General features: G+C 38.7%; 1 protein-coding gene across 7 annotated transcripts in view; it reads left to right on the top strand.

Annotated features, from left to right (window-relative positions):
• The window catches only part of PCDH15 (protocadherin related 15), a 1707782-nt gene that overhangs the window by 1445379 nt on the left and 234558 nt on the right, over window positions 1-27845 (top strand). For all 7 annotated transcript variants that reach the window (XM_078077809.1, XM_078077807.1, XM_078077810.1 and 4 more), the window contains one exon: window positions 385-513. In XM_078077809.1, the coding sequence (XP_077933935.1) occupies window positions 385-513 (129 nt within the window). The remainder of the gene's footprint in view (window positions 1-384; window positions 514-27845) is intronic.

Raw genomic sequence — 27845 nt, 5'->3', positions numbered from 1 at the left:
GGTACATGTGTGTATAAACAAAAGCTTGCCACCCATAAAATGTGAACAAGATAAAGGTAAAATCACTTTCTCAAAGTAAGCCTCCAGGAAATATTTGACATTTTCAAGAAGATGTTTGCCCTGTAATATCATCATTTGCTTTCTCCATCTGTTTTTTTGAAATGCTTGAGTATTGCAGACTTCCTGGGTTTTTTTTTTTTTTTTTTCTTTTTTCTTTTTTGGAAAGCTAAGGAGTAACAATAGCAACGAGATGCTTTGGATTTAGTTGGAGTGAGGCAAGGTCTCACTCTATTTCAGACAGACAAACTCCAAGATGACCGATTAGATGACATCAACATGAAAATAACTTCTTTCATATTTAGTCCTTCTTTTTTTTCCTTTAAGACCTCTACTGCTACCGTAAATGTGGTGGTGACAGATGTCAATGACAATGCGCCAGTGTTCGACCCCTTTCTGCCTAGAAACCTGTCTGTGGTGGAGGAAGAAACCAATGCCTTCGTAGGTCAAGTACGGGTAAGTGGAAGATATATATTAAATGTATTTTTTGTTGAATACGTTTCTCACATTTTAATTTTGAAAGGAGATTCAGCTAATGCAATGTGCAGTGGGTCATCAGAATTATTGAAGGTGATCAGTGAGTGAGATCACTTGGGTATAAGGCAAAACAGAATAAAGTGCATTCATTCTCAGTCACAGTGCTGGATACTCTTCAAGATTTTTTGTTTTGTTTTGTTTTTCATAAATCACTTGTGTCCATTTGGATTTCACTTATTAAGCTTGTTGATTCACATTTGTGACCCTTAAGTGCTTTGAACATTGATTCATTGGAAGAGTATTCTTTTCTTATTTAATATATATTTTTATTTTCTGGAATTATAATAAGGTACTGTAGAGAAATATGTAATTAGCTATACCATTAAGTGTGAATTTGTAAGTGCATACCTCAGAATACAGATGTTTAGAGGTATATTCATCTGGTTGTGTAAACATCTATATAGCGTTTGCTTTGTACCCGTATTTCACACACACACCTCTTGCCCAGTGTGCTCTCCTGATCCTAAGACTGGACATATAAGCCAGTTTGTCTACTTCCTTTGATGAATAATTGCATTTTTCTTATAGAAAGCATAGTATTTCCTCAGTTGGGCCATTCTTGGTCTTGAACATGGTGGATGGTTTAGAAGCCATAAGCTGAAGGCGAATTTTGAGGAAGGCACACATATTTCACAGTATCTACCTGAGATGAGGCATCTGTGTGAACCACAGGCAAGGAGAGAACCCTTCTCTCTCAAGGAGTGGGTCATCCAGATGTATGAGTCCAGACGTCAGGAACCCACCCTTTCCCTGTTAAAGCCTTGAGTCTTGAATAGGAGTTTTGCCGGTGCTTTGAAGCAAGCCTTCTCTACAAGACAGCTGCTCTTCCAGTCAGACAAAGGTCTGGTGTTCAGTCCAGTTTCCTCTCTGGCTGCAGAAGGGGAGGGCCTCTCTAAATGTTAAAGGCAGAGACCTTCTGCCTTCCATACCATGCCCTGAGACTTTACCTGGTCAGCGTGAGCTCATCAGTTTTTTCCCTCAGAGCTCTGACAATACTTACTACAGCTCCATAGTCATTATCATCATCATTGTCACTCTGTCTCTCAAATCCCAGAGGGATTGTGTAGGGCATACATTCCCTCATGCCTTGATGCTGCCCCAGCTCGCCACAGGGAAGAGGATTAGTCATCGACCTGCTGCAACAAGCTATGGGGTCTTGACGCCACGTAGCCAGCAAGCCATCCGACTCCAGAACCCTGTGTAGTAAGACCTCCTGTGTCACAGCTTTTACTGTGGACTCTATAAGAGGAGACCTGTGGACAAAAGATTGAGGAAGAAATCATTTTGGAGAAGTTCAAGTGATACTCACAGACAAGTAGGAAGTGATGCAGGGAAAAGACAGCTGCTAATGAAGGGACAGCTACTAAACCAATCATTAGAAAGACTGGAGCTCAATCCCAAGGGCGAACCTAGGAAATTCTGCAAACACATGTCCCAGAATTATTGATCCTGAGAAGTGATGGGACTGGCAAATTCGTGCACAAAATCCTGAGATTCCTTGGTCACTGATGCTGTGGAGGAGGGTATTTTTGGTACTTCCTGCCTCCAGAGCAAGCAAGCAGCCAGCTCTCTGCCATGTGGATACAAGGGCATTGGGTCAGACTGTAGATACCAGCAGATGGAAGTCGGTCAGAAAGTATACATGCTCCAAGGGACACACATGGGGCACTGACAGTGTCTATTACAGCAGGCAAACAAGGTGGTAAAATCTGAGTGGCATGTGCAGAGAACAGAAAAGGGGTTGGTGCTGAAGTTGGCTTATGAAGGATGAATATTGGTGAGAAGAAAATTGGGAGGTGTTGGAAGCGGTCTAGCACGTGATTGCATGAATAAAAGCACAGACACAGAGCATAGGACAGGTCATATTACAGCAAGTGTGCCAAGTTATAAACATTTCTCTGTGCATGTTGGAGAAGGTGCTGGTGGGGAGGATCCCTGGAGGGTCTGACATATGGCATCACTAGATTTTTATTATAAAGATTACTCCTGAGTAGATTGTGATGGGAGATTCTACATCCAGAAAGCTGGATCAGAAGGTAATTATAATAGCCCAGATATAGAGGCCTGAGCTATTATAATAGTCTAGTCATAATGATGATTAAAAATCTGGGCATCTGGATGGCTGAGTGGGTTAAGCGTCTGCCTTCGGCTCAGGTTGTGATCTCAGGGTCCTGGGATCGAGTCCCGCATTGGGCTCCCTGCTCAGCGGAGAGTCTTCTTCTCCCACTGCCTCCGCCCCTCCCCACCATTTGTGCTCTCTCTCTCTCTCTCAAATAAATAAATAAAAAATCTTTAAAAAATACCATTACAGTTGTCACTCTAGTTGCCTCATTGATGAACACTGAAAAGTCTGTTTAGTCACATCTACCAACTGCTCAGATAAACAGGTATTGAAATCATTTAGGAAAGTTATCTTTTCCATTCCTCTTAATTAATTAGCACTGGAGCGATAAAACCCATATGGAATATATAATTAATAATATGTAAGTAGACATTAACATAATGGTTAATTATTAGTTATTTTTACTTTTCCTTTCTCTTTATTATTGTCACTTTTCCTAGTGGTTCTTTGTCTTTGAAGGACTTACAGCATGAAGTTTGTTTCTCGTCTCCTAGTTCTTAAATTAGACGAGAAATGGTCTCTGTAGTTTATTTCAGCATTAAAAATTGAAATATAAACCTTAGCATTCATAATTTGACAAAGCAGTAATGGTCCTGGTCTTTAAGCAATAACATGTTTTCATAAAAAAATAAAATGAGTTTGAAAGTACAAAGGAACACAAAACCATGCAGAGCAGGTGCATCCTACTGATTCTGCTCAGTTCCAGACAAGTTCTAATGTTCAGAGAATGGAATTTTGATGCATCATAATGGTCTCCTGTTGCTACCTAATGATAATTATATAATACATTAATTTCACTAAATGACTCATGCTCTGCTTATAAAATTTAATGTTAATTGTCACCAAAAAACTATTAAGACACACTTAAAACCAAGATACGTATGGTTAGTTATTGCACTGAATTTGAGCTACCTACTTAAGGAGTTTTTGTTCTAATGATGTTTTAGTATGCATAATCCAGTATTTGCATGCAAATGCTGAAGGAACTTTTTATTTACTTTCTTTGTGTTAAGGTAGTGTTGGAGTATCAAACTTTATTAAATAGAGAATACTTCCGAAGCAATATTTATGGATTATGCAGAGCAGAGGAGTTTTATCAGCATATTAAAAAATAAACTACCAACCAGTAATTTCTGAACATAGAACTCACTACACACAAGTATGATATACCACACTTAACTCTGGAAACCATTTGCATAATTCTCAGAGCAACTTGCTGCAACAGTATTGTTGGGGCTAAAAGAATGTGTGCAGAATGAAACCTAGCACACACAGTAAGAACACACTCCCTCTCTACATCACGTGTCCGATGTGCCATCCAGACGATTTCCTAAAGGATGAGGAACACCACAGAGGACGAAGGCAGCTGTGTCAGGGTTCATGGGAAAATGTATTCATTTGCAGTATCTTGACAAATTAGTGAGATTAGAGGTTGAAGAAAAAAAAAAGAAAGAAGGAAAAGAAAGATGCCAGGCAGATATGGACTGGCTAGCAATGGTTCATCCTGGTGTGTGAGTCAGGTGGACGAGTTTGGTCCCACCATAAACCCCGGGTCTGCAGAAGCGGAGAATTGTGACACCCCACCCCATTCAACATGGTGCATGCCGTTTTCATTCATTTTTTCAAATAACATCTGATGGATTCCACCGTAAGTCTGGGTGTGGAGTGAGGAGGAGATAAAGGGCGGGATCTGCTCAGTAAGCCCTGTCTTCCGCACAGCGTCCCAAGAAGAACTTCTTTGTAGTTGTCCAACAGAATTTAGCATGAGGGAGGATGAGGAGCTGTTTTTGTTTGGCACAGGTGGGTGGCCCAGGAGGTGATTCAGTGCGTATTCTGGGAGAGTGGACGTTGAGGGGAGGGGAAACCTTGGAGCTTCCTCCAGCTTTCTGGCGTCCTGGCAGCATCTCGGGGAGGGTTCTTTAGGACCCACAACTCTCCTTAAATCCATCCTCTCTGTTTTTTAGAGTAGCCCTTGGCATCAAAGGCCACACAGATGCAGAGAAGGCGTGCTTGGAAACAACCCTGCCTCATACGTTTAAACCAAGTTCTTAGCAGTGTTTACTGTACACAGAGAGCGGCTTCCCGGCCAACTTCCCATCAATGCCTGGTAGAAATTCTTATGCTGAGCTGACTTCTTTTAGCTCTAAGTAAGAGAAATAGAGCCCTGAGTCAACAAAATGTTCTTCCAGTTCTAAAACAAAAGAGGCTGAATTTATTTAACCTGAAACATAAATGTATTCCCAATGTGAGGTCTGCATGCTAAACTCCGGCTGCTGTAAGTGGTAGTGATTCGGTTTAAACCCTCAGAGTGGTTTTAAAATCATTAGTGAACCTCAGCGTTTAGAAGGGTAGGGATGCTATTCATTTAAAAAAGAAATTGGTATTTCCTCCAAATATACAATTTAATATTAAGCAAAATCTGAACCTCAGTGGTGTGTCTCTGATTAATGTTCATGTTGTCTCCCTGTGTGGGGCTCTAAAAATGAAATGAAGGTGGGAGCTTTATGGTGTTTTATTTATTTTTTGTAGCTCAGTATGGCATTCAACAGTGCCTAAAACTACCATACTTCTTTTTTAAGTAGGCCACAAGTGGGGAATTTTACGGGTTCTCTTGTCAAGTCATACTTTGCAATGCAAACACTGTACTCAGTCAACTCAAGAAGGAAGCCCACACAATTTGAAAAATTGGTGGCATGTCTTTTAATGCTGCTACCTAAAAATATTTATAATGGAGATTTATCTGTGGCTTGTGAATATGTTTGAAGCTTGGTGATCTTTCAGGTATTCAATTGGCGTTGGTAAATGAGTTAGAACATTTTGTGCATGTATTTTTGCAATATTTACTTAGGGCCTACCCTTAGACGGTTTTTATTCTTAGCTCAGCTGTCATGATAAATATATGTGCGTGTGCCTATGTTTGTGTGTGTATGTGTAAATATTCACAGTTGCATAATCCCAGATGTGCGATGACAGATATTGGTCACCTCCTTACTGCGGAATGTCGTCTTTATCTGAACAACTTCACTGCTACCTTTGAAACGGGTCTCTGTCCCCTTCTTGAGACCCTACCACCTGTTTGCTCCTGGTCTCCATATGTTTAAGAGGATCTGATTCTTTCTACCTTTCCCTAGATCTGTTTGCTTCTTAAGCCTTTTCTTTTAATACTGTATACTAATACTCTTTTTTCTAGTTTCATTGAGGTATCATTGGCATTGAAAAACCTACGCATGACTCATGTATGCAGTTTGGTGAGTTTGAGTTAGGACATATGGATACTCTTGTTACCGTCACCACGATCAAGGTGACAGATGTTTCCACCACCTCCCAAACTAACGTATTCAACACGTGTTACACTCAAACCTTATCTTCACCTTCTCGAGACAGGTGTCAGTCTCCTGAATTCTGCTTCTTGGTTACTCGGTCACAAGCCTGATGCTGGGGAACTGTGCATCTCTTCTTTCTCCCTCACTGTCCATGTCCGGTCCATCACCAGTCCTGATAATTTTACATGTTTCTCTCTGTTCTCAGATTCCCTCCTCCTCCCTCCAGACAACCACAGTCCAGCTCTTATCATTTCTCACCTGAACTAACATCACAACATCTTTTTTTTTTTTTACACACATGGAGCTTATTTTATTTTTCTGCCATCCGTCAAGGACACACTACATTAAAAAAGTATCTTTATAGTTTGTTTACTTGACTGCTATTTTTTTTTTTTTTTTCACTTAATTGATTATCCTGACACTAGTCTTGACACCTCCTAATTATCCTCAGTGTACCTGCTGGAACGGTGTCTCTAACCAACAGTTCAACCACAGGAAACATCTCTCAATGCAGCAAACAAGGCTCACCTCCCACGGCTGCTTCCCCAGCTTTCCTTGAGTCAGTGCTAACCTACTTGCAGCTACTAATACCCCTTCTCAGTACCTCTCCCGAGTCCCTGTGCCTCTGCTCATGCCCCTCCCTTGATTTCGTCTTTTTCCATTCTTTATCTAGAGAACTGATCTTCGAAAATTCTGGCCAAACATAATCTCTTCCAGAAAACCCTACATGAACTTTTCTGTATCCTAAATGACCCATACCCATGGCCCCATTTATACTGTGCACAACTTTTTGATAGTACTTCCCGAAGTATATTGAAGTTATCTATTTATCCCAATTTCTTGGAAGCAGAGAGTGTGTCATATTGATCTGAGAAACCTATTACTCAGCCCAATATTTGGCTTTTAGAAGATGCTGGATTAAACTAGACCTAATGGATTAAAATTACCTAAAAGTACATTTTCTTCAATGAAGATTCAGGTATTTTCCACAAAGGGAAGAAATATAATAGATGTCAATATCTGCAAGTGCATATTTGGCTTATCACACACCCATACGCATAAATAAGTCATCTTGACAAACTGAGGTTTGTTATTGGATATCTGTCTACTTTGGAATTTCAACATGTAGTACAGAACACATAGGGTTCATTTAAAAAGCAGTGTTAATGCAAAGAACAAGTTAAATTTCTAACCAGGACAGGGCAAAATCGTTACCACCTGGAGACAGGGAAACAGTTGGTCTAAGAAGATTATGTGCAGGAATCCTGTGACAGATACACTACCAGCCTGTTCGGTCACATGCTTAGAGTTGAATTTTCTACCTACCACTTTACAGTATGTACTCCATTTAAATTATTTAATATTTGTCTAAGAAGAAATACGGACTATTTTGGCCTCAGAAACCCTTGCTCCATTCATCTAGCTGTGCCTTTTAATCCTACATTACTTATTTATGAGGTCCAACTTCGTACAAATTGCACTTCTATTTTATTGACTGCTGAAAATTCATAGCCTATTCACTCTAGTTGGATTCGGTTATCCTTCTCTACAAATGTTATAGCTCTGTACAATTACACCAACTTTACTGCCGAGCTCAGGAGGAAGCTTGGCAAATCAACTTTTGGTTTTACAGGAAGGATTCCAACTGTTTCTGAAGCTTTTTATTAACACCAAATCTCGTCCTTTAACCTTTAAGAAAAATGTGGAATGTATAGAAAGTGATCTAAACATATATGCACAATTTATTATAAAGTAAACCTATGTGCCGGTGCATATGGTACATATACCAGGTATATAACCAGCACCAGGAGAGGCCCTGTGTGTTCCCTCCCAGGGAGACTCTCCTCCACCTTCAGTTAACTGCATGGTTAGTTTCTGCTTTCTACGGCAGATTGACCAACTCCGTATGCATCCATAAACAATACGGTTTAGTTATGTTTTTTTTGAATTATAGAGTATGTATGCTTTACTATCTGCCTTCTTTTATTCACCTTTATCTTTTTAGGGTCAACTTTCTGCCTATTTGTTCATGGATTTTATTTAGGGTATGTGGCTGTCCTACAATTCATTTTTCACATTCTTATTGTTGGTGAGACTGGAGTGGCTTCCAGTTTGAGGCTGTTATAATCAGTGCTGCTGTGAATAATTTTATATGATGTTTCCTGGTGCACACGTGCCAGAATTTCTCTGTTATGAATATGAGTATATTTAACTATACTGAAAATCCCAATTGTTTCCCATAGTGAGTGTGATGATTCTCTGAGTTAGTGATTGTCCCCATGTGCATTTTCGGTGTGTCGGTCTTTCTAATTTGAGCCAATCTGGGATGATTTTCGTGGTCCCACATTATAGTCATGATCAGCAGTTTCTTAATGAGATTGACTATCTTTTCATATGTTTACTTGCTATTTTCAGTTTTTTTTTTTTTTTCCAAAGTACCTTTTTAAATCTCCTAACCATTGATCTTTCGGATTGCCATTGCTTTTCTTCGTAAGTGTTCTTTTTCATCTGTGGGACTTCTTTATATACTCAAGCTATGACTCACTCCTTGTTACATGTATTTCAAACATCTCAAACTCTGGAGCTTGGATTTCACTTTCTATTTTTTTAATTTTTATTGTTATGTTAATCACCATACATTATATCATTAGTTTTTTTTTAATTTTTATTGTTATGTTAATCCCCATACATTACATCATTAGTTTTAGATATAGTGTTCCATGATTCATTGTTTGTGCATAACACCCAGTGCTCCATGCAGAACGTGCCCTCTTTAATACCCATCAACAGAATAACCCATCCTCCCACCCCCCTTCCCTCTAGAACCCTGAGTTTGTTTTTCAGAATCCATCGTCTCCCATGGTTTGTCTCCCCCTCCGATTTCTTTGTTCTTTGGGTGTTGAGTTTGATAAGTTCTTTATCGATTTTAGATACTAGCCCTTTATCTGATATGTCATTTGCAAATATCTTCTCCCATTCTGTCGGTTGTCTTTTGGTTTTCTTGACTGTTTCTTTTGCTGTGCAAAAGCTTTTTATCTTGATGAGGTCCCAATAGTTCATTTTTGCCCTTGCTCCCCTTGCCTTTGGCGATGTGTCTAGGAAGAAGTTGCTGCGGCTGAGGTCAAAGAGATTTATTCCTAGGTATCTTATGGTTTTGGGTGCAATTGTAAATGGGATCGACTCCTTAATTTCTCTTTCTTCTGTCTTATTGTTGGTGTATAAGAATGCCACTGATTTCTGTGCATTGATTTTATATCCTGCCACTTTACTGAATTCCTGTATGAGTTCTAGCAGTTTAGGGGTGGAGTCTTTGGGGTTTTCCACATAAAGTATCATATCATCTGCAAAGAGTGAGAGTTTGACTTCTTCTTTGCCGATTTGGATGCCTTTGATTTCTTTTTGTTGTCTGAGTGCTGTGGCTAGGACTTCTAATCCTATGTTGAATAGCAGTGGTGATAGTGGACATCCCTACCGTGTTCCCAACCTTAGGGGGAAAGCTCTCAGTTTTTCGCCATTGAGAATGATATTCGCTGTGGGTTTTCATAGATGGCTTTTATGATATTGAGGTATGTACCGTCTATCTCTATACTCTGAAGAGTTGTGATCAAGAAAGGAAGCTCTACTTTGTCAAATGCTTTTTCTGCATCTATTGACAGGATCATATGATTCTTGTTCTTTCTTTTGTTAATGTATTGTATCACATTGATTGATTTGCGCATGTTGAACCAACCTTGCAGCCCAGGGATGATTCCCACTTGGTCATGGTGAATAATCCTTTTAATGTAATGTTTGAGCCTATTGGCTAGTATTTTGGTGAGAATTTTTGCGTCCGTGTTCATCAAGGATATTGGTCTGTAATTCTCCTTTTTGATGGAGTCTTTGTCTGGTTTGGGGATCAAGGTAATGGTGGCCTCATAAAACGAGTTTGGAAGTTTTCCTTCCATTTCTATTTTTTGGAACAGTTTCAGAAGAATAGGTATTAATTCTTCTTTAAATGTTTGGTAGAATTCCCCTGGAAAGCCATCTGGCCCTGGGCTCTTGTTTGTAGGGAGATTTTTGATGACTGCTTCAATTTCCTTAGTGGTTATAGGTCTGTTCAGGTTTTCTATTTCTTCCTGGTTCAGTTTTGGTAGTTGATACATCTCTAGGAATGCATCCATTTCTTCCAGGTTATCTAATTTGCTGGCATAGAGTTACTCATAATATGTTCTTATAATTGTTTGTATTTCTTTGGTGTTGGTTGTGATCTCTCCTCTTTCATTCATGATTTTGTTGATTTGGGTCATTTCTCTTTTCTTTTTGATAAGTCTGGCCAGGGGTTTATCAATCTTGTTAATTCTTTCAAAGAACCAGCTCCTAGTTTCGTTTATCTGTTCTACTGTTCTTTTGGTTTCTATTTCATTGATTTCTGCTCTGATCTTTATTATTTCTCTTCTCCTGCTGGGTTTAGGCTTTATTTGCTGTTCTTTCTCTAGCTCTTTAGGTGTAGGGTTAGGTTGTGTATTTGAGACCTTTCTTGTTTCTTGAGAAAGACTTGTATTGCTATATACTTTCCTCTTAGGACTGCCTTTGCTGTATCCCAAAGATTGTGAATAGTTGTGTTTTCATTTTCATTGCTTTCCAAGAATTTTTTTTAATTCTTCTTTAATTTCCTGGTTGACCCATTCATTCTTTAGTAGGATGCTCTTTAGCCTCCATGTATTTGAGTTCTTTCCGACTTTCCTCTTGTGATTGAGTTCTAGTTTCAAAGCGTTGTGCTCTGAAAATAGGCAGGGAATGATCCCAATCTTTTGGTACCAGTTGAGACCTGATTTGTGACCTAGGATGTGATCGATTCTGGACAGTGTTCCATGGACACTAGAGAAGAATGTGTATTCTGTTGCTTTGGGATGAAATGTTCTGAATATTTCTGTGAAGTCCATTTGGTCCAATGTGTCATTTAAGGTCTTTATTTCTTTGTTGATCTTTTGCTTAGATGATCTGTCCATTTCAGTGAGGGGAGCGTTAAAGCCCCCGACTATTATTGTATTGTTGTCGATGTATTTCTTTGCTTTTGTTATTAGTTGTCTTATCTAATTTACTGCTCTCATGTTAGGGGCATAGATATTTACAATTGTTAGATCTTCTTGTTGGATAGACCCTTTAAGTAGGATATAGTGTCCTTCCTCATCTCTTATTACAGTCTTTGGTTTAAAATCTAATTTGTCTGATATAAGGATTGCCACCCCAGCTTTCTTTTGGTGTCCATTAGCATGGTAAATGGTTTCCCCCCCCTTACTTTCAATCTGGGGGTGTCTTTGGGTCTAAAATGAGTCTCTTGCAGACAGCATATCGATGGGTCTTGTTTTTTTAATCCAATCTGGTAGCCTGTGTCTTTTGATTGGGGCATTTAGCCCATTTACATTCAGGGTAACTATTGAAAGATAGGAATTTAGTGCCATTGTATTGCCTGTAAAGTGACTGTTACTGTATATTGTTTGTGTTCCTTTCTGGTCTATGTTGCTTTTAGGCTCTCTCTTTGCTTAGAGGACCCCTTTCAAGATTTCTTGTAGGGCTGGTTTTGTGTTTGCAAATTCCTTTAGTTTTTGTTTGTCCTGGAAGCTTTTTATCTCTCCTTCAATTTTCAATGACAGCCTAGCTGGATATAGTATTCTTGGCTACATATTTTTCTCCTTTAGTTCTCTGAATATATCCTGCCAGTCCTTTCTGGTCTGCCAGGTCTCTGTGGATAGGTCTGTTGCCAATCTAATGTTTCTACCATTTGAGGTTACATATCTCTTCTCCCGAGCTGCTTTCAGGATTTTCTCTTTGTCTGTGAGACTCGTAAGTTTTACTATTAGATGTCGGGGTGTTGACCTATTTTTATTGATTTTGAGAGGGGTTCTCTGTGCTTCCTGGATTTTGATGCCTGTTTCCTTCCCCAAATTAGGGAAGTTCTCTGCTATGATTTGCTCCAATATACCTTCTGCCCCTCTCTCTTTCTTCTTCTTCTGGGATCCCAATTATTCTAATGTTGTTTCGTCTTATGGTATCGCTTATCTCTCGAATTCTGCCTTGGTGATCCAGTAGTTGTTTATCTCTCTTTTTCTCAGCTTCTTTATTTTCCATCATTTGGTCTTCTATATCACTGATTCTTTCTTCTGCCTCATTTATCCTAGCAGTTAGCGCCCCTATTTTTGATTGCACCTATTAATAGCCTTTTTGATTTTGACTTGGTTAGATTTTAGTTCTTTTATTTCTCCAGAAAGGTTTCTCTAATAATTTCCATGCTTTTTTCAACCCCAGCTAGTATCTTTAAAATCATGATTCTGAACTCTAGGTCCAACATCGTACTTATGTCCATATTGAGTAGTTCCCTGGCAGTCGGTACTACCTCTTGTTCTTTTTCTGGAGGTGATTTTTTCCATCTTGTCATTTTGTCCAGAGGAGAATAGATGAATGAGAAAGCAAAATGCTTACAGGGTAACAACGTCTCCAGAAAATATACTCTAAACAAATCAGAAAACACCTGAAGCCAGGGGAAAAGAAAAGGAAGAAAGAAAAAAGAAAAAGAGAAAAAGAGAAAGATAAAAACAAACAAAAACAGAACAAAACAGAATATGATCAAATAGGATCAGGCTGGCACATAGATCAGTGCCACACAGATTTTGGGTGTATTTTGGTCTGTTAGAAGAAAGTGCCTCCCAAAATTTTAAAGAAAGAAAAACTTATATATGTACAAAAATAAGGGTTGATATGATGAAGGGATTGAATATTACTGTAAAGATGAAAATTATATAAAATTTTATAAGTGGAATTGATGCGAAGTTGTTTGAAAAAAGAAAGAAGAGGATTTAAAAAAAAAAGAAAAAAAAAAGGGAGATAATGTGATCAGGCAGGAGAGTAGAACAAAACCATACACTAGAGATTTAGGGTATATTTTGATCTGTTAGAAGAAACTATCTCAAAATTTTAAAGAGAGAATAACTTATATATATATGCCAAAAATAAAGGTTACTATTATGAAGGGATAGAATATGACTCTAAAAATGAAAAATAAAAATGTTTTTTAAAAAAGGGATTGATAAGATGTTGGTTGAAAAAGGGGAAAAGAAAAATTCAAAAAAAAAAAAAAAGACAGTTAAAAAAAAAATAACTTTGAAAGACTAAAGAATCATGGTAAAAATGCCATGGATTCTATGTGCAGTATTCCCCTAGCGCTGGAGTTCTGCTGTTCTCATTGATCGGTAAACTTGGTCTTGGCTGGCTGGTTCTTGCTGATCTTCTGGGGGAGGGGCCTGTTGCCGTGGTTCCCAAACGTCTTGGCCGGAGGCAGAATTGCCCCGCCCTTGCCGGTTCCGGCTAAGTAATCTGCTCGGGTTTGCTCTTGGGTGCTTTTGTTCCCTGCAAGCTTTCCGTACAGCTTTGGAGGACGAGAGTGAAAATGGTGGCCTCCCAATCTCCGCCCCGGAGGAGCCGAGAACTCGGGGCCCCGCTTCTCAGTGTGCCCCCAGAGAAAAGCAGTCAATCACTCCCGTCTCCCCGGTCTCTGGCCGCACTCCGTGCTCACCTGGCCTGTGACCCAGTGTTTCTGTCTCTGGCACCCGACCCCATGTGGCATCTCCAAGCCCAGGAGATCCCTGTGGTGCGCTCCCGCGCTGCTCCTCCCCGGGGGGAGGAAGGTAAGTCTCCCCGGATCTGCCGCTTGTTGGGTCCCTGCTGGAGGACCAGTGGCCCGACTGTGCCGCAGATCACAGTTTATGGCAACCCCGAGCTGAGAGCCCCGCACCTCGGCTCCGTCTCTGCAGCCGGCTTCCCTGCTCTGATACCTGGGAGCTCTGCCACACTCAGGCACCCCCAGTCTTTGACCCCGAGGGTCCTGAGACCACACTGTCCCTGCAATGGTTCCACTCTCTGCTTAGACCCTGGAGCGTCGTCCCTCAGCGGAGCCAACTTCTAAAAGTTCTGATTTTGTGCGCCGGGCTCTATCACTTGTCAGAAGCGGCCGACAGAGGTCCCCTCCCCCGCCGTCTATCCTCCCGAATATCGCCTCGGATTCACTTCTCCGCCCGTCCTACCTTCCAGAAAGTGGTTGCTTTTCTGTTCAGGGAGTCATTGCTATTCTTTTCTTCGATCTCCTGTTGAGTTTGTAGGTGTTCAGAATGGTTTGATCCCTATCCAGCTGAATTCCTGAGACCGGATGAAATCCAGGTCTCTTACTCCTGGATTTCACTTTCTTAAAGGTGTCTTTTGATACATAGAGTATTTATTTATTTATTTATTTAGGAGACAGAGAGCGAGCACGTGTGAGCAGGGTGGGGAGAGGTAGAGGGAGAAGAAGAGAGAGAATCGCAAGCAGGCTCTACTCTCAGTGTCTGCCTAACATGAGGCTCCATCTCACAACCCTGAGATCATAACCTGAGCTGAAATCAAGAGTCAGACATTTAACTGACTGAGCCACCCATCATTTTTAATTGTTACTTGCTACCCTTAGATCATTAAGATATTCTTTTCTATTATGAAAAACTTTATTTTGTTATTTGTAGTAGGACTGTCTGAAATTGATCTTTGCATATGATGTGACATACAAATCCACTTTCGCTTTCTTTTACATAAATACCCATTTAGTTAGTAGGCAAGCCTTTTCCCTATATTTTCTTCTAGAAGTATTAACAGCTTTAGGTCTTATAAGTCTTTAATTCATTTTGAGTTGATCTTTGGATATAGTGTAATATAGAGTTCCGTTTCTTTCTTTTGCGTGTGGGTATTGATTTTCCCAACACCATTTCTTGAGGACACTAGCTGTTCTCCATTGTGCTTTCTTGGTTCTTTTTGTTGAAGATCAGGTGACTGTATAGGCATGGAGTTTTTATGGGATCTCTATTCTGTAACGTTGGTCTATTTGCCTGTTTTGTTTTGTTTTGTTGCCAGAGCAACTCTGTTTTAACTGTAGTAGCTTTGTAATATACTTTGGAATCAGGAATTGTGATACCTCCATTTTTGTTCTTTTTTTCCAAGATTGCTTTGGCTGTTCAGTGTCTTTGTGGTTCCATATAAATTTTAGGACTATTTTTCAACCTCTGTGAAAAAAAAAAAAAAATGCCAATGGGATTTTGGTAGAGATTTCATAGATTTTCTAATTGCTTTGGGCAGGATGGACATTTTAATAATATTAAAGCTTCCAATTAATGAACATGGGATGTCTTTCCATTTGTTTATGTCTTCTTTATTTTCTTTTTCATTAATGTTCATTTGTTTCATCAACATTTGTCTTTTTCATCAGTGTTTCATCTATTACAAGAGACAAAAACAGTCATTATAGCATGATAAAAGGTTCAATTCATTTGAAAGATATAAGAATTATGAATATAAATGCATGCAGATCAGAGCATCTAAATATATAAGCAAACATTGACAGATCCAAAGTGAAAATTAGACAGCAGTGTAATAATAGGAGACTTCAAAAACATCTATCAATTATAGATAGGACATCTACAGAATATCAATAAGGAAACAGCAGACTTGAGCTCACTGGCAACCAGCTGGCCCTACAGATACAGACAGAACATTCCAGCCAAAAGGAGCAGAATACACCTACTTCTTGAATGAGACATGGTACATTCTCCAGGATAGATGACATATTAGGTCACAAAACAATCTTAACAAATTTAAGAAGATTGAAATCATACCAATAAATTTTTCAACAACAGTGGAATAAAACTAGAAATCAATAATAGGAAAAAAATTGGAAAATTCACACATATCTGGAAGTTACACAGTTTATTTCTCATGAACTAATGGGTCAAAGAAGAAAGGAAACAGTAAAGTAGAAAATAGCTCAAGATAAATGGAAACAAAAACTCCAAACTTAAGTGATGTAGCAAAAACAGTACTAAGAGGGAAGTTTATAGTAATAAATGTCTACATTAAAAAAGAAGAAAGATCTCAAAATACAACATAACTGTACACCTCAAGGAACTAGATAAGGGAAAACAAACTAAGTCCCAATTAAGCAGAAGGAAAGAAATAATAAAGATTAGAGGAGAAATAAATCAAGCAGAAAACAGAGTAACTATGGAAAAAATCAATGAAACTAGGAGTTTTATTGAAAAGATAAATACTGACAAACCTTTAAGAAAAAAAGGAAACTCAAATAAAATCAGAACTAAGAGGAAACATTACAACTAATGCCACAAAAATTCAAAAAGTCATGAGACTACCATGAAAAATTATAAGCCAACAATTGGGTAAACTAGAAGAAATGGATAAATTTCTAGAAACATACAACCTATCCATTCTGAATCATGAAGAAAAAGAAAACCTGAATGGTCTAATAATTAATAAAGATTAATCAGCAATCAATAATCTCTAGTCAAATGTAAGCTGAAGATCAGGCTTCAGTGGCAAATTCTACCAAACACTTAAAGAAATAGTAATACCATTCCTTCTTAAACTCTTCCCAAAATGTTGGAGAAGAGGGAACATGTCAAAATTTATTTTATGAGGCCAACATTGTCCTTATACCAAAGCCAGTCAAAAACACTACAAGAAAGAAAACTATAGGCCAATATCCCTAATGAACATAGATGCAAAAATCCTCAACAACATATCAGCATACTGAATTCATCACCACATTGAAAGGATCATAAACCATGATACGAAGATCAAGTCCCTGGGATGCAAGGGATGGTTCAACATACACAGTCAGTTACTATGATCCACCACCTAAACAGATGAAGGATAAAAGTTACATAATCGTCTCAATACATGCAGAAAAAGCACTTGATAAAATTTGACACCTTTTTATGATAAAAACTCTCAACAAACTAAGTACAGAAGGAATGGACCTCCATTTAATTAAGGCTATAAATAAAAAGCTCATAGCTAACATCATACTCAATAGTAAAAAGCAGAAATCTTTGCTCTGAGATCAGGAACAAGGCAAGGATACCCACTCTCACCACTCCTATTCACCATAGTACTAGAAGTTCTAGCCAGAGCAGTTAGGCATGAAAAAGAAATAAAAGGCATCCAAATAGGAAAAGAAGAAGTAAAATGATCTCTGTTTGCAGATGACATAATCTTGCATATAGAAAATCTTTTTTTTTTTTTTTTTTAGATTTTATTTATTTATTTGACAGAGAGAGAGAGTCAGTGAGAGCAGGAACACAAGCAGGGGGAGTGGGAGAGGGAGAAGCAGGCTTCCCGCGGAGCAGGGAGCCCAACGCGGGGCTCAATCCCAGGACCCTGGGATCATGACCTGAGCCGAAGGCAGACACTTAACGACTTAGCCACCCATGTGCCTACATGTAGAAAATCTTAAAGACTCCACAGAAAAGAAAAGTTAGAACTAACAAATTGATCAAAGTTGCAAGATACAAAAATCAGTTATACTTCTGTATGTTAACAACAAACTATCTGAAAAGGCAAAATAAGGAAATAGTCCCATTTACAATAGCATCCAAAAGGATAAAATCCTTAGCAATAAGCTTAACCAAGAAGGTGAAATACTTGTGTCCTGAAAACTACAAAACACTGATGAAAGAAATTGAAGAAGACCCAAATAAATGGAAAAGCATCCCGTGTTCATGGATCGGAAGAATTAATATTGATAAAATGTTCATTGTACCCCGTAAGTCCTGACGGTTGGTAGAGCAAGCTCTCTCGTCTTTTCTTCAAGATATTTTTAACTTTCTCTATAACTATAGCAGCTCCTTTCTGTACCTTTTGGTCTACTGGCATAAAGAGCCAAAAAAATAAACACTGGTCAACCGCGAATATAGGTTTAATGGGAACCTTACTGTGTCTCTTTAGTGGAAGCATGACTCCTGTCCCCAGAAAACTAGGATCTCTAGTGCAGCAGAGCCTCAGTTTGCAAGGACAGGAATCCTATATTCCCCAAGTAGGTCAGGCAGGATGATGGTGATAGAGGCCACTGATACCTCAAACCCTGATTCTCAATCTCACCTGTTCTCCCTATCAAGAAAAGTACCATTTAATGGCCATCACTTCCTTAACCCTATAGAAAGTCATCCCCAAAGTTGCCCTTAGCTGTTTCTTTAAGAAGTCATTCCAATATTCTCCCAGGCCAGCATTGTTGGATGGTACAATGTATTACGGCCAACTATGATCCTATAGTTATGGGCACATAATTGTACCTCCTTTGCCATAAAATGAGCCCCTTGGCCTGAAATGATGTTATGTGGAATCTCATGGACAATAAATCAGGTATTTAATGCCCTTTAATTATTCAGGTATTTAATGCCACACTTAGAATATGCATTAATCACAGTTAAGATCATAGTGAATAAGAGTCTTTAGTTCACCTGCTTTGGGCAGTTTTTGGTTATATAAATCAAGCATTACACTTGTTGGCTGCCCTACTATCTTGCCTTTAGGAGTACCATGATTCCTATACATTGTAGCAGTTCAGTTGCCATTCCATCCTTGCAAATTGTTACCAAACATTTCATCCATCTGCCTTTGACATTTGAGTATTGTCAGCAGGATTCAAAACCAGGATGTAGAGTTCTTACCATTCACACTGACACTAAGGATCACGGCTCCATAGCAGCAGGATGAGTGTCCTGTCCTTGGCCTAGAAAGGAGAGCCACCCCTGAATGTCCTGATAATGCCAAAGCATCTCAAGTTGCACCATCCTGTATTGCTCCAAAGAAGGGAAATAACTGAGGCCAATCCTGGGCAGCAAAGGTAACTGGTGACTTCTCTGGTCTCACATAATAAGTCCATACTAAAATCCCCATAGCTTTGAGTCTCTGACCCCTACTTCAAATCTCTAAGACAGTTCTGGAATTTATATCCTGTTTATTGTAAGCCATTGTTTTTCTGGAGCTTCAGGGAATAACCCAGTAGTGAGTTAGGATCAGCTCCATGTCTTTGCCACAGTCCTAAGTCCCTTGGGTAAGGAAACTCTCTTGTTATTCAGAGCTGTAATTTGCTCCCTCTACCCCAACCAGCACAAGGAAGATTCATTCTCAGGTATATTCCTCTGGATCCTGCCAGTAATTGTTAACTGTATCCTACTCTTCTTCTTTTTTTTTTTTTTTTTTTTTTTTTTAAGATTTTATTTATTTATTTGAGAGAGAGAAAGAGAGTGAGAGGGAGAGAGCATGAGCAGGGGGGAGAGGCAGAGGGAGAGGGAGAAGCAGACTCCCCGCTGGGCAGGGAGCCCGATGCGGGGCTGGATCCCAGGACTCTGGGACCATGACCTGAGCTGAAGGCAGATGTTGAACCCACTGAGCCACCAGGCGCCCATATATCCTGCTGTACTTTGTGGTGGGTAATCTCTTTCTCCCATGGCAGGGATGATTAGCTATGCTGCAACTTACCTTGGTTATCGATACATCAACAATGAAAGTAGATAGTTACAGATCTTGAGGAGGGTGTACACCATCTTAAGACATCTACTTTACATGGGGTCATTTTATACTCTCCTAGTAAGGGCAGACTGCTACCCTGTAGCAATAAAGAGATGGTGAATTTCTCATTCTGAAGTCCCAGAAAATGAAGATGTTCCAGGTTTTGAAGTGCTTCCAACCACAGGTGCTCAGCCCCACTCTCCTTCCCTATCAGTACTTTGAGCTGTTGTGAAGGATGTATCAGAGATCCTCACTGGAGAATTTATCAGCTTTTTAAGTTCCTGTATTACTTATTGGACTACCTACACTGTGTCTGAAGGAAGAGATTCATAATAGTTTTTTTTTTTTTCCTTCTTTCCTTTCTTTTCCTTTCCTTTCCTTTTCTACTAGTAAACATTAATTCTCTGCATTAAAAAGACACACGATTCATTGACTTCTTGCTAAGTGAATTTCTGTTTCACTCTATGTCAGTCTGTCTTTTTGAAAAAACTCTACTGCTTTAAGCAAATCTTGGCTTGCTTTGAGAAAAGATAATGCAAAATGTTGTTTCCTTCTTTCATTGATTTCACACTTAACCACAGACGAGCATTATCAACTGGGGACTCTGTTTCATAACAAATAGATTTCAAATAGACTTCAAAAGTACACCAATAAATAGGAATTTCTGAACCTAAGTGATCTATTTCTACAGACAACATGTATATATATATATATATATAATGTATATTAAACAGTTTGTGTGTGTGTGTGTATATATATATATATATATATATATGTATGTATGTATGTATTTTTCATTTGTCACTTGGAATCACTAGGCCTCTTGATATACACATCAGATTGAATAGAATCTAAGATTTCTGGTTGGGGTTGGCCTATTGGAAGAAGTTATATCCTTATAAGGCTAACTCTATCTCTGAGTTCTTGCTTCAATGAATACTCTCTGTTTCATACTTTCAATCTGTATATGTAAAATTTAAACCCTTCAGCAATCAGCTTTGCTGTATTAATGCTGTGTAACAAGCAGCATCAAATCTTCATGACACACAACAGTGAATATTCCCTTTTCTCATGCTTGGGCCTCAGGTTGGTAGGGATTGGTAGGGGTTGGTAGAAGTTGGTAGGAGTTGGTAGGGGAAGGTCAGCTTGGGTTGACTGATCTCAGCAGGCCCCCAACAGGTGTGACTCCAGGTTATAGCTCAGGTTTGAAAATGCTTCACAAATGTCTTACTCTGCACCAGCATCTACTTTGAACATGTTTCCTTATGAGGGGCAAGAATGCAAGAGGCCACACCTAATCACAGGTGTACACATAACCGTACATGTGCATATAACATATGTCTTCTCTGATGGGAGCTACTGTGGTGTCACTTGGCAAAGGGAATGGGGCGGAACATTCAATAAGGGAGAAAGTGGAATATCAGAACAATAATTTAACTTACCATAATCCTTTATGATTTATACTAAAATCTGTTTACATACATTTTTCATCAGAGATTCTGTTTTACTAGGCATGTTAGCGGAGGTGGGAGCATTCAGGAAATACAAATAGCTTTTCATTGTTCAACAGCATTCTTCAAATTCTGTTGAGTTTCTGAGCACAGGTAGCCTTCTGCTTTGTCTCCACCTGCATCACACAGAGCTCTCCCAAAGCCTGTCTTTCTGGCTTTTCTCCATCTCTCTTCTTCTCTCAAGGAAAAAAAGAAATAGCTTTTCTTTTAGCTACGCAACTGTTTAATAAATATCTTTTGACTAGACCTTTACAACCATCATTTTTAACCCAAAGAATGGCAAATCAGTATATTTTCCTCTGGGAGCTAAGTGTATTTCCTTCTTGAGAGTCATTTTTGTAGAAAGTATTAGAGATGACTTTATAAAATTGTCAATATACTATTTTTGAATTGTTAAATGTGATTTGAAACCCCTTCTTTAATTATGCAAGAGAAGACAATCTACAGATTTTAAAGTATATTGCTGCAAAATATTCACAAAAATCCTGTTGCTTTAAGTTGTCTTGTTTGTTATTTTTACCACCCTCACCGTTTATTTGCATTGTGAACCCCACACATGACAAAAAATTTAAAATATGAATGTGGATGAATAAATGAATATTTCTTAGTACCTTTATTCTTACAGTACAACAGGAGAAACCACACCAAAAATATTAGCTAATTTTATAGATAAGGTAACAGGGAGTTGGAAAAGTAATGTGGCTTGACAATTTTCATACATTTATTTATTGATTCAACTACCATTTGAACTTGGCTGTTCCTGCTGCCAAAGCCAATTATATTTTTCTACCACACTGCACTGCCTTTGTTGAAAACCTTCACATCTCATCTTATCCACTTGCAAAGCAAAGAAAAAAAAATTATGGTCAAGGATGTGAAAAAAAAAATCTTAAAAAATAAAAAAAAATGATTTTAAGACAAATACATATGTATAATATTGCATTAAGTGTATTTTTATACTTATTTTCAGTTGTACATATGTATTGATCATGGTTCAATCTGATCCTTTCAGAGAAAAAAGTCCCACTTACTTTTGTGAAGTGTCCTAGCAGCTAAAGAGGAAATAAAAGCAGCCTTTAATAAGTCTATTCATAGGGTTGCCGGATGGCTCAGTAGGTTAAGTGTCTTAGTCTTGTTTTCGGTTAGGATCTCGGGGTCATGAGATCGAGCCCTGCATTGGGCTCAGTGCTTAGCATAGGCTCTGCTTAAGATTCTCTCTCCCTCTGCCCCTCCTGCTCGTGCTCTGTCTCTCTCTCAAATTAATAAATAAATCTTTTTTAAAAAGTCCATTCATAATAGCATATTTTACTTAAATAAATATATGCATTTGTATTTATCGGTCATATTTTTGGCAAACTGTTTCTCATGCAGTAGAAACTAATATGTCTTACTTTTCTCTATCTGAAGTTGCTCTTGTTCTCCGAACAACTCTTCTATCAGAGCTATATCATCATGAGCTTGGTATAATATAAATATAGCAACTAAAATAAACTATAAAAGCATAAAATGTTAAAAGTGGAAAGCACCATTCAAATAACTTTTCTAGAACAACCTTTTAATTTTAAGAATTAGGAGAAGGAGAACCAAAGGCCACATAGCATGTTAGAATGAGGGCTCAAACCAAGATCTTTCATTTCCAAGTTCAGTGTCCTTCACACAGAGGAACCTACCCACTTTCCAGTGCCCAGTTACAGGATACCAGCAGAATGATGGGATTACTAAAAGCACATTTGGAGAAATTTATCAACACCAGATACTTCTTACCATTTCATTGTAGATAAAAATTAGCCATAGAACAGTGAAATGAAATTACCCAAAATTGGTTATTTATGATTTGCTTCACTGCTTTTCATTTAATTGTGTTCTTTGTCAAATGGCATGGTACTAAGCAATTTTTGCTCTGCAGGACTTTTCTCTTGAACAGTGGTTAATGCTGGTAGGAGGGATGGAGGAGGCACAGAGGTGAAGACTTGGCAGGATAGGAGTAGAGAGAGGAAATTAAAATAGAAAGGAGGGGCTCCTGGGTGGCTCAGTTGGTTAAGTTTCTGACTCTTGACTTCGCCTCAGGTCATGATCTCAGGGTCATGAGATCAAGCCTTGTGTCAGGCTCCCTGCTCTGCAGGGAGACTGCTGGAGATCCTCTCTCCCTCTCCCTCTGCTCCTCCCCTGCCTCTTTCTCTCTCTCTCTCTCTCCCCCTCTTTCTTTCTGGAATAAATCAATTTGAAAAAAAAGTAGAAAGGAAATGAAACCAGCATGTTGGTTTTTTTAAAGATTTTATTTATTTAACAGAGAGAGAGAGACAGTGAGAGAAGGAACACAAGCAGGGGGAGTGGGAGAGGGAGAAGCAGGCTTCCCACTGAGCAGGGAGCCCGATGTGGGGCTCGATCCCAGGACCCTGGGATCCTGACCTGAGCCGAAGGCAGACGCCTAACGACTGAGTCACCCAGGCACCCAAAACCAGCATCTTGATGGGATATCTGCACTGCCATGTTCATTACAGCATTATTCACAGTAATGCAAACAACCTAAGTGTTCATAAACCAATGAATGGATAAAGGGTGGTAATTATGTACAATGGTATATTATTCAGCCTTAACAAAGGACAAAATCCTGACATTTGTGACAAAGGACAAAATCCTGACATTTGTGACAATGTGGATGAATTTGGAGGACATGAAATAAGCCATGACATGACATGACATGACATGAAATAAGCCACTCACAGAAGGACAAATATTTTATGATTTCACACATATATAGAAAGAAATTGAACTCATGGAAGTAGAGAGTAGAATGGTATTTGCCAGGGGCTGGAGGGTGGGGAAATGGGGAGATGTTGATCAAAGGGTGCCAACTTTCAGTTAGAAGAGGAGTAAGTTCCAGAGGTCTAATGTACAGAAGTGTAACTACAGTTAATAATAACATAGAATACTTGAACAAAATAGAAGTGAGTATCACAATGAACAGGTTCTCCTTTTTCCTTTCAAATAAGAAATTCTTTTCAAAAAGATTCCAAAAAAGGAGTGCCTGGGTGGCTCAGTCAGTTAAGTGTCTGCCTTCAGCTCAGGTCACGATCCCAGGGTCCTGGGATCGAGTCCCGCATCGGGCTCCCTGCTCGGCGGGGAGTCTGCTTCTCCTCCCTCGGCCTGCTTCTCTGCCTACTTGTGCTCTCTCTTTATCTCTCTGTCAAATAAATGAATAAAATCTTTAAAAAAATTTTAAAGGGCGCCTGGGTGGCTCAGTTGGTTAAGCGACTGCCTTCGGCTCAGGTCATGATCCTGGAGTCCCGGGATCGAGTCCCACATCGGGCTCCCTGCTGAGCAGGGAGTCTGCTTCTCCCTCTGACCCTCCTCCCTCTCATGCTCTCTGTCTCTCATTGTCTCTCTCACAAATAAATAAAATCTTAAAAAAAAAAAAAAAATAAAAAAAATAAAAAAATAAAAAAATTTTAAAAACAGATTCCAAAAAAGACAAGTGTACCTACCTTCCCCTCTGAAATCTTGAATTATTTGACCTGACCGTCCTCTAGGTAATGGGACATGTATTTCAGGTGGAGCTGTGCATACCTAAAAAACGTTACATTCCATTTTTGGTCTCGCTAAAAATTGCAGGTAGCCTTGGTCCTGAAAAAGCTGAAAAATCAATGTTAGAGCATTGAAATGATATCATTCACAGGAAGAAATTAATGAATTAACACAGTTCAACAAAGTAACAGTGGTTACATAAATTTAGTTGACTTTTCTAAGCAAGTTTGCTTTTCTGATTTTTCTCTTTGATTGTCACTCAGTTGGAAATCACAAATCCCACGAGCCCAAAGATATTCACAAGTGCATAAAACCTTCCACAGACTTAATGTGGACACTTGGTACTTTCAATTTTTATTTTAAAGAAATGCTGTAGATAAAAATATTCAGAGAAAATATTCTAGAACAATAGCACCGTATCTTCCACAACTTTCTTTTCCTCTTGTATTTGGCTTACTGTCAGCTTTTGAAATAAGTGAGAAGAATATCTAGGACCTTGTTAGGATTTATTGGGAATAAACAAGTGACAATGAATAGTGCTAAATGGATTTTTGAGATTGCCTACATTCTGCAGGGATCTGTGGGTGTTCAGCTACATTTATTATATAACATTTATTGCAAAAAATATTTTAAAATAATATTACCATTATTAATTAACCTATATTGATTGTTTGCAACATGCCAGATACTGTTCCAAGTGCTTTCTGAGACGAGCTTAGTCAATACTCGCAAAATCTGAGGCAGTACATACTGATAATTACCTCTCTACCTGCAGACTCCAAGAGGTGAATCAGTCACCACAACCGTGTAACCAGCAGGTGGCAGGATGAGTCGTATGAACCTGTGAGCTACCTGAAGAGCTCGTACTTAATTGGAGGCAGCCGGAAATTCTGGAGATGAGCACTGACCTTGGCATTAGACAGTCTGAGATTTGAATTTAGCTATATCACTTAGCAACTCTAGGAGTTTCTACTTGAAACTCAAGTTTCCACATCTACAAAATGGAGCGTGGGTCTCATTTATAGAGTCTCCTAAGGCTTAAAGGAGAGAAGGCACCACCCCCAACCATAAGACCTCTGCTAGTTAGTATGAAAGTAGTAGTAGCAAGGGAAGTCATACATTTTCTATGCTGGATTTTGAGACCTAAACTGAGATGTATTTCCATCTTGATGCAGCCATCTATGGCATGAGCCATTTTGCTAGGCTTCATATCATCTGTGCATTTCAAAAGCATGTCCTTTATGCCTTCATAAAAATGGCTGGCCACACCAGAATCACAAATGGCCTAAGAAGCTTGCTGCTTACCATCCAAGTCTTGTCTGGCTTGATGTTCAACTTGAGGATGAATTGTCAGTCAGCTCCAAATCTAAATCACCACGCCATCCTCCAGGAAACATATTTTTTTGTGTGTCCTAACCACTAAAATGCTGTCCAGCACAAATTTGACCATAAATATGTGGGATAAACGAATGAATGAATGAAAGCATGTATGATGGACTCAAATCAAATACACACATAATTATTTTGTATTTTTATGCATGGATATGTTCTTTCTGATGTAGAAATGGGAAAAAGTAACGCTATTCAAAACAATTAAATTAGTATTTACTGGGTTGAAAACTAAGTTGTAGGGTACTGCATAAATGTGAACAAAGTACGTTCTCCACTCTTTTAGAAGTTACATCAGATAGCAGAGGTTCGAATGCAAATCATTAGATGCAGTGCAGAGTGAAAAGTGCAGAGACCAGTGTGTATGGAGTGCTATGGGAACACAGGAAGTGGAAACTCATTTAATTCAACTCTCAGCATTTAAATGATTATATAAATATAGGTTTAAATGTATTTTTGTTCATTTGGTTTTATTTGATAAAAATAACATTAGTTCTGCCTCTATACAAAAACATATTTTAGAAAACGCTCCACTGAGAAAATGTCCGTTGTTTATAATGTGCTTTCTTGCAAGGTAAAAAGGGTTTCCCATACCTCTGTCTCTTCAGTGTTTACTCCTCCTCCTCTCCATCTAGTCCAGCACAGGCTTTCTATTTTCAAACAATGCTTAGTATAAAGTGTGTACCTCTACCTCAAGGCTTCTTTCCATAGATTTCTTGCCTGTTTCAATTTGTGTGAAATCCCAAAAGGTCTGGTTAAAAGTGATCTGCAACAACAGAATATTGCTGAAGTTTTAGAGCAAATAATTGCATCCAAATCTTCAGATATTGACACACTCAGCTTGCATGAAACCTGCCATTGTAACTGGATAGAGGTGCACGCCGTATGCGGATCATTGACAATTTTACGTAGAATTCAAAATCCAGATTTGAAATGGGACTATTAGTCTGAGGGTCATGTTTTTCCATTATCTCTCTGAACCTTGTAGTACATCCTGACGGGCCATGCTTTTATAAAGTTTCTACTCACGTAAAATCAACTCAGACAAGGAATAAGATTATCTTGGGTAATTTTAGATGCAATTGTTTTCTTTTTGACACAGAGGAAGATTAATTTCACTTTATATCTGAGACTAGTGTTTATTATCTTAATAGTTAAGCAAAGTTTACAATTGTTTTTTCCATGCTTCTATCCTTTCCAATGAAGTTACTTTCAGGCAGTATGAGCAGGTTGGCATGAATAGTGGGATGTAAGGCAGGTATAACATGGTATCATACATTCCCTTGTGTATTAATTGTCATAGAGCTTAGCAGGGCCACTATCATGAACAGAGAGAGCAAGAGAGAAAGTGATGGGGAGGAAAATGGGTATAGAGTAGGAAGGGCACAAGTTCTGTAGTGGGAAAATCTGGGTTGGAGTTTTAGTTCTGCTACTTACTATGCTCTACAAATTAGTCAATTTATTTAAGTTCTTGTAACATCAGTTTTTGTAAAATGAAGTTGATCACAATAACTTTCTTACAGTTTTGATGTGATGATTAAGAGATAATGAACATAAAAGCAGCTTTTAAATTAGAAGGCACTAAACAAGTATCTAAATTACTATGTACATATACACACATCTACATAATTATGTCTTAATTGGCATGCAGCACTTCATTAATACCTGCATTCAACACCCAACTTTATTCACAAAACACACTTAGTAACAGTATAGCAAAGATTTGGCATAATACTTTAGATTTTAATTTTATTTTTAAGTAAGTAATTGTGACATCTTTAAGAGCAATTAAGTAACTACTAGTAGGGAACATATCTTATGTTTCTGTATATTTAGCCCCAAACATAGTATCTGGCAAATACTATATATTTAATACATATTGTTAAAATGAACGATTAAAGTTACAGCTCTGGGGGTGCCTGGGTGGCTTAGTCATTAAGTGTCTGCCTTCGGCTCAGGTCATGATCCCAGGGTCCTGGGATCGAGTCCCGCATTGGGCTCCCTGCTCCGTGGGAAGCCTGC

Source organism: Halichoerus grypus, chromosome 7, assembly GCF_964656455.1.
Source record: "Halichoerus grypus chromosome 7, mHalGry1.hap1.1, whole genome shotgun sequence".
NCBI lineage: Eukaryota > Metazoa > Chordata > Mammalia > Carnivora > Phocidae > Halichoerus > Halichoerus grypus.
The sequence above is the reverse complement of the archived record's forward strand: the minus strand, read 5'-3'. Positions and strand labels throughout refer to the sequence as shown.